We start from the raw sequence: 7,500 nt of genomic DNA, 5'->3' as shown, positions 1-7,500 counted from the left end.
AAAATAATCTATAAGAATGAAGTATGCGATTTTTTTTTTTTTTGAGGTAATGATCTTTCAGAGTGAAGAATTTTATCCTTTTTTTTTAGATATAAAGAAAAATCAAAAGGTAAAATTTTTGAGATCCTGGTAATAAGAGGATATTGATGATCAGTGTTTATATATGTTATGCTAATTTTAGATTTTCATCAAGTGTTGAAAATCGTTAACGAAGCGTATATCATAAAGCTGCTTAATCTGATGTAAATTATGCTTAAGTTTAACCTGAAATACAGTAAATCCTGAAGTAGTAATATTTTTTCTGTATTTTGGGAGAGGAATTTAATTATTTTTTATAATGCTTGAGTAAAGGTGTAAAGAAAAAAAACAATATGTTTATATACATTACATGAATTTCGATAATCAAATAAACTGGGATGTAAATATAGTTAATCGGTTTATTAGCAAAGGACTATTATAGACTGCACATTTCTAGTCTCGTAAAACTCTTTTTTATTTTTTTTGTTTTTCTTTAACATTTTCTTATCGAAATCTATTGGAAATTATTTACGAAAACAGCGATCCATTGAAGGAAGCCATTTTGTTTGTTTACATATTGACGTCACACTTGACCTCGAAGCAAATCTCAAAATAGGACCGGGGTGGCTTGTGCTCAGAGTCAAGTTCTGAAGCAAGACGGTCAAGTCATACTCAAGCCCGGTTCAAGATTTGACTGAAATGCGACTTTGGTGTTACAATTTTCATGAATAATTCCTGTTAATCGCTGGCTGCATATGATTTTTATTATTATTATTATCGTTATTGCAGGTGGTGTTTGCTTTACGAACATATTTTGCGTTTAATGAATCTGACAGCTTGTAACAGAAACCCGTTGTTTTAATATAACCATTATTTAACAGTCAGATATTCGGAAATATCATGAGAAATAACATCAAATGATAGCTGAAAGTGCAAAAAGAATATATAAAAATACGCAAATTTCATTCCATATCTATACAATAAGCCTTAATATTGAAAATAAGAAATATATATGATAAACATACATTCCACATATAAATGAAATCAATAACTAACTAACAATAAACCCCATAAACAAAAATAAACCACAATGCACACAAACAAGGACCTCCCACTCTACCTCTCTTCCTCCTCCACCGCAGGCATGATCATGTGTTGCATCATCGTCTGCTGCAACATGGCCGTCATCCGGGTCCTGTGCATGATGCGGGAGCGCCTGATGCCCCGCCGCCACTCCAGGACGTCATGCAGGAGCACCTCCTCCACCTCCGACTCGAAAATGAACCATGCGACCGTCGAGGAGCTGTCCTTCGCCCGGCTGATGGCGGTGCTCTCCATCTTCATCGTCATCTGTTGGGTCCCGCAGCTGGTGGGTGGATCGCCTTCGGTGCTGCTGTTGTTGTTGCTTTGGTGCTTTTGTTGTTGTTTTGTTGTTATTATAATTACTATTATTGTTATTATTTGTGTTATTATTCATATTGTTGTTGTTGTTGTTGTATTGTTGTTGTTGATGTTATAATTATTGTTGTTATTATTATTAAATTATTATTATTATCATTATTATTATTATTATTATTATCATTATCATTATCATTATTATTATTATCATTATTATTGTCATTATAGTTTATTATTATTATTATTATTATTATTATTATCATTATTGTCATCATCATCATTAATAATACTATTATTATTATAGTCATCATTATTATTATCATTATTATTATCATTATTATTATTATTATTATTATCGTTATTAATATTATTAATATTATTATTATTACTATTATTGTTATTATTATTATTATTATTATTATTGTTATTATTATTATTATTATTATTATTATTATTATTATTATTATTATTATTATTATTATTATTATTATTATTATTATTATTATTATCATTATCATTATTATTATTATCATCATCTTTATTATCATCATCATTACTATTTCATTCATTATTATCATTACTATTATTATTATCATTGTCATTATTATTATCATTACTATTATTATTATTGTTGGCATTATTATTATCAATACTATTTTTATTATTGTTGTTGTTGTTATTATCATTATTGTTATTCTTAATATTATTTTGATTATTATCATTATTATTTTGATTGTCATAATTATTATCATCATTATTATTATTATCATTAATTATTATTATTATTATTATTATTATTATTATTATTATTATCATTATTATTATTATTATCATTAAATGTTATTATTATTATTATTATTATTATTATTATTATTATTATTATTATTATTATTATTATTATTATTATTATTATTATTATTATTATTATTATCGTTATTATTATTATTATTATTATTATTATTATTATTATTATTATTATTATTATTATTGTTATTATTATTATTCCGATTATAATTAATGTTATTATTATCATCGTTATTGTTATTGTTATTGTTATTGTTGTTATTATTGTTATTGTTATTGTTATCATTATTATTATTATTATTGTTATTGTTATTGTTATTGTTATTGTTATTATTATTATCATTAGTATTAGTAGTAGTATCATTATCATTTTCATTATCATCTTCCGGGTTCCTCAGCTGATGAGTGGATTTACTATTATCATTATCATTATCATTATTGTTATTATCATTATCATTATTATCATTATGTTTACTATTATTTGTTGTTATTATTATCATTATTGTTATTGTTGTAATAATAATGATAATAATAATAATTATTATTATTATTATTATTATTATTATTATCATTATTATTATCATCATTACTATTATTGTTCTTATTATCATCATCATCATCATTGTTATTATCATTATAATTACTATTATTGTTATTTGCATTATCATTATTAATATCATTATCATCATCATCATCATGGTCAGTGGCACATGGGTGGTTTCGTGGGCGTGGGCATCTGTTTGTGCTTGAGTGGGTGGGCGTGTGGGTGTATTTTTTGTGTCTTGTCTATGGGTGTAATATGTTGTGGTGATGATAATTATGGTAGTGAAGATAATGATAATAGTTTTCATTGTTATTATCATTATGGTTACAGTATTGACAATAATGAGGATGATGATCATTATTGTTATCGTTATCATTATTGTTGTTGTTATTATTGTTAATGATAATGATAATAATGGAGATGATGAATAACAACTTTGATAATGATCCCTGAAAGAAAATTATAAGAATAGACTTTAATAAAAAAAAAATAACTGTGACGTATAGTTGCCTCTTTGATTGTGTTTTATCGACAAAGAAAAAATAGCAAATCAAAAATAAATTAGTCTATTAATAACCGCGTTAATCTTTCTTCTTTCTTCTTCCCAAACAGCTAACGATCGTGGTGGCGCAGCTTCACGGTCCAGATCCTGACTTTGACCGAGTCTACCGCATCGCTGACATCTTTATTTCTCTCAACTTCACTCTTGATCCGTAAGTTCGCCGTGCATGGACGTCGTTTCCTCTCTCTCTCTCTCTCTCTCTCTCTCTCTCTCTCTCTCTCTCTCTCTCTCTCTCTCTCTCTCTCTCTCTCTCTCTCTCTCCGTCTCTCTCTCTCTCTCTCTTCTCTCTGGCTATTTATCTCTCTCTCTCATCTATCTACTCTCCATCTTTCTGTCTGCCTTACTCTGTCTCCTTCTTCTTTGGCTATTTCTCTCTCTCTCTCTCTCTCTCTCTCTCTCTCTCTCTCTCTCTCTCTCTCTCTCTCTCTCTCTCTCTCTCTCTCTCTCTCTCTCTCTCTCTCTCTCTCTCTCTCTCTCTCTCTCTCTCCCTCTCTCTCTCTCTCTCTCTCTCTCTCTCTCTCTCTCTCTCTCTCTCTCTCTCTCTCTCTCTCTCTCTCTCTCTCTCTGCCCCTTCTTCCCTCCCTCCCCTCCCTCCCTGCCTGCCTGGCTATTTCTCTCTCTCTCTATTTATCTATCTGTCTGTCTGTCTCTCTCTCTCTCTCTCTCTCTCTCTCTCTCTCTCTCTCTCTCTCTCTCTCTCTCTTCTCTCTCTCTCTCTCTCTCTCTCTCTCTCTCTCTCTCTCTCTCTCTCTCTCTCTCTCTCTCTCTCTCTCTCTCTCTCTCTCTCTCTCTCTCTCTCTCTCACTCCCTAATGAAAGCAACCACTCGACTTGCCTCCCCCCCCAAAAAAAAGTTTAGAGAAGCAGTCACTCTAATCAGTCCTTTTTCTTTTAGGAATCAACTTTCTTCCCAGTGGTAAAGAATCAACAAGGATGTTTGTGGCTTAACGAACACATTTTTGAACTCAAATGTGTGTATGGCTCATTGGGTCTCACATTCAGTGCTGTCTCTGTAATCAAGTGCCTTCTATCTCTCGTTATTTTCTTTCTTTCTTCTTTTCTTCAAGACTTGTTTTGGTTTGATTAGAGGACGAGCCACGACCTGTGTGATGTTCCTGGGAGAAAGAAATGGGTTGTTTTCTTGTTAATTTTTGCTTCCTGTTTCTTGTTTTTCTTCTTTTTTTTTTACTTTTTTTATTATTATTTCGTTCCTTCTCTTTCATCTCCACATTATCTCCTTATTTGTTTTCTTTCCTTCTCCTACTACACTTCTTCATTCTCTTTCTTCTCCTCCTCCACCTACACCTTTTCCTCTTCCATCTGTCCTTCATTACCCTCATCCTCTCATCCTCTCATCCTCTTCTGGATCCTCCTCCTCCTCCTTCTCCTTCTACTCTTCTCTCCTCCTTCTCCTTCTCTTCTCACCCTCCCTCCTTATAATTCTCATCCTTCCCTCCCTCCTCTTTTCTTCCTCCTCCTTCTCCTTCCTCTCTTACTCCTACTCCTAATTTGCCCATTCTTATTCTTATTCTTATTCTTTTCTTCTTTTTTTATCCTCCTCCCTCCTCCTCCTCCTCCTTCCCACCTCCTCATTCTCCTTCTCTTCCTCCTCCAGCACCTCCATCACTACCTCCTCCACTTCCTCCTTCTAGTCCTTTCCATCCTCCTCCATCGCCTATCTTCCCTCTCTCCCTCGGCTCCTCCCTCCTCCACCTCCACCTCCCATGTTCCTCTTCCCCCTCCTCCAACACCCCCATCAGCCCCACCCCTACTTCCACCTCCACCTCCCTCCTCCTCCTTCACTCCTCCTCCTCTTCTTCTTCTTCTTCTTCCTCCTCCTCCTCCTCCTTCCTCCTCCTCCTCCTCCTCCTCCTCCTCCACCTCCACCTCCCATTTTCCCCTCCCGCCTCTTCCCCCCCTCCACCCCCACCCACACCCTCCACCTTCCATTTTCTCCTCTCCCCTCCTTCAGCACTTCCACACCACCTCCACCCCACCTCCACCTCCCATTTTCCCCTCCTCCCTCCTCCACCTCCACCTCCGCCTCCCATTTCCCCTCTCCCCTCCTCCAGCACCTCCAGCACCACCTTCCTCCTCCACCCCCCCATTTTCCCCTCTACCCTGCACCTCCACCTCCGCCTCCCATTTTCCCCTCTCCCCTCCTCCAGCACCTCCATCACCACCTCCTCCATTCCAGGTACATGTACGTCCTGTTCCGCCGTCATCAGCGCTGCGGGAGTCGCCACCTGAGGAAGTTGAAGGCGTATCTGTGTCCCCAACGGCGCCACGAGTCTCCTACCCGCGCCCTTATCAACGGCTCCGTCAGGTCCTCTTCGCACAACTCGAATAATAGTACTGGTTAGTTGCTTTTTTTTTTTTTTTTTTTTTTTGGGGGGGGGGGGGGTCTGAGGGAAACGGATGTTGGGTTTTGTGTGTTTTTTTTTTTTTTTTTGGGGGGGGGTGTGATTGGCTTTTAAGAAGAGAGTCGAGAAAGGGAATTGATGTTTAGAATTTATATATATATATATATATATATATATATATATATATATATTTTTTTTTTTTTTGGGGGGGTGGTGTCTGAGGGAAACGGATGTTGGGGTTTGTGTGATTTTTTTTTTTTTTTTCGGGGGTGTGATTGGCTTTTAAGAAGAGAGTCGAGAAAGGGAATTGATGTTTAGATTTTTTTTTTTGGGGGGGGGAGGGGGCTGATTTTGGACATGGGGTGCACTTTAATGCTTTAAGAAAAAAGGTTATAAAAATGGGTTGTGGATTCAACGAGAGGGGGTTAATTTTTGTAGGATTTTGGGAAAGGTCATCATTCTGTAGGATTTAGGTAAAAGGGGATTATTTTGAAGTGGGGGGGTCAGAAGAGGGGCGCCTTTAGGGGGGTCTAGGAAATGGGTTTGGATTACCATTGTTATTATTAGTAACAATAAAGAAGTAATGATTTAGGACTTTTTTTTTGGGGGGGGGGTGTAAGCCAATTTTGTGGGATTTTGTATTTTTTCTCTTTAATTCATTTTCTTAAAGTCCGATGAAGGGTTTCGAGTTTGTTGTGAAGCTAAAGGTATTTCCGTAATGAATAGAAGTTGAAGTACGTGGGTTAGTTCGAAATTCCCGATGGCTTGAAACGCGTGAGAGAGGCTTGAGACATCAATAAGGCTTAGGATCCCAGAGACGAGGTTGAAATGTGTAGAAAGGAATCAAATACATGACAGGTAGACGAGACTGAAGTGAAGTTCGTAGGGAAAAATAGACTGGGAGAGGTTCTATCTATAAGCAAAATACTGAAGAATAAGAGAGGATGATATTTGACCTGCACGAGGGACTGAAATTACTGAAAAAAAAATGAAATTTGAAATAGAGTCAAGAGATTAATGGGCGGGACTAAAATAGATACGAAAAATCTGGTCTGAGGGTAATTAGGTAATGGTAGGTAAGTAGGTAATACCTTTGCAATCAGTCTCTCTTTTTACAATGATCATGCTCGACAAAAAAGAAAGAAAAACGTAAAGTTCTAAAAAAATCAATGTGAAAAGATAGAATGACACTGTATTTTCTGATAACAAGAAGGGTCGGGGAGATAACGACGCGGTTCAGAAGGAGAGGGCGATACCCAACTCATGAAAGGAAGAAGATGAGAGAAAATTGTTGGGAAAGAAAACGTGAAAACGAATCAGAGGAAGTGAGAGAGGGGGGAATCAATAGGGAATGGGGAGGAGAGAGAGAAAATTCAAGAAATACGAATGTAGTGCGAAGGGCAATAGAATTCTGATGCTCCCAGTTGCATGTCATTGAGAAGATTAATGTCGCCAAAAACGAAGAGGGGACAAGAGCATGAAATCGTAAAGATGATGAGACATGAATGAAAATGATCAGGTTGAAAGAATACACGAATAAAAAAGATTGAGGGCAAACATGAATAAATTTGGATTAGAGGACATAAAAGGAAATACAAATAGAAAATGCTTAGATGAAGATAACTGTACGACAATGAGAGCACATGCATGAATGAGTTGCGAATAGAGAACATAAAATGAGAATAATAATGGAACACTTAATGATAAAGAGAAAGCATGAATAAAGTGGAATACAAAGATAATGAGAGCACGTATTGACAAAAAAAAAATAAAAATAAAAATAAAAAAAAATGTTGACCAGAAAGCACATGA

At 35.5% G+C, this 7,500-nt stretch overlaps 1 protein-coding gene across 1 annotated transcript in view; it reads left to right on the top strand.

Annotated features, from left to right (window-relative positions):
• Positions 1–7,500, top strand: part of LOC138864389 (prostaglandin D2 receptor-like) — a 280,761-nt gene that overhangs the window by 259,415 nt on the left and 13,846 nt on the right. Inside the window, exons 7-9 of the mRNA XM_070131283.1 lie at positions 1,161–1,387; positions 3,377–3,477; positions 5,523–5,683. Of these exons, the coding sequence (XP_069987384.1) occupies positions 1,161–1,387; positions 3,377–3,477; positions 5,523–5,683 (489 nt within the window). The remainder of the gene's footprint in view (positions 1–1,160; positions 1,388–3,376; positions 3,478–5,522; positions 5,684–7,500) is intronic.

This window comes from Penaeus vannamei, chromosome 16 (assembly GCF_042767895.1).
Source record: "Penaeus vannamei isolate JL-2024 chromosome 16, ASM4276789v1, whole genome shotgun sequence".
NCBI classification, from domain to species: Eukaryota; Metazoa; Arthropoda; class Malacostraca; order Decapoda; family Penaeidae; genus Penaeus; species Penaeus vannamei.
The sequence above is the reverse complement of the archived record's forward strand: the minus strand, read 5'-3'. Positions and strand labels throughout refer to the sequence as shown.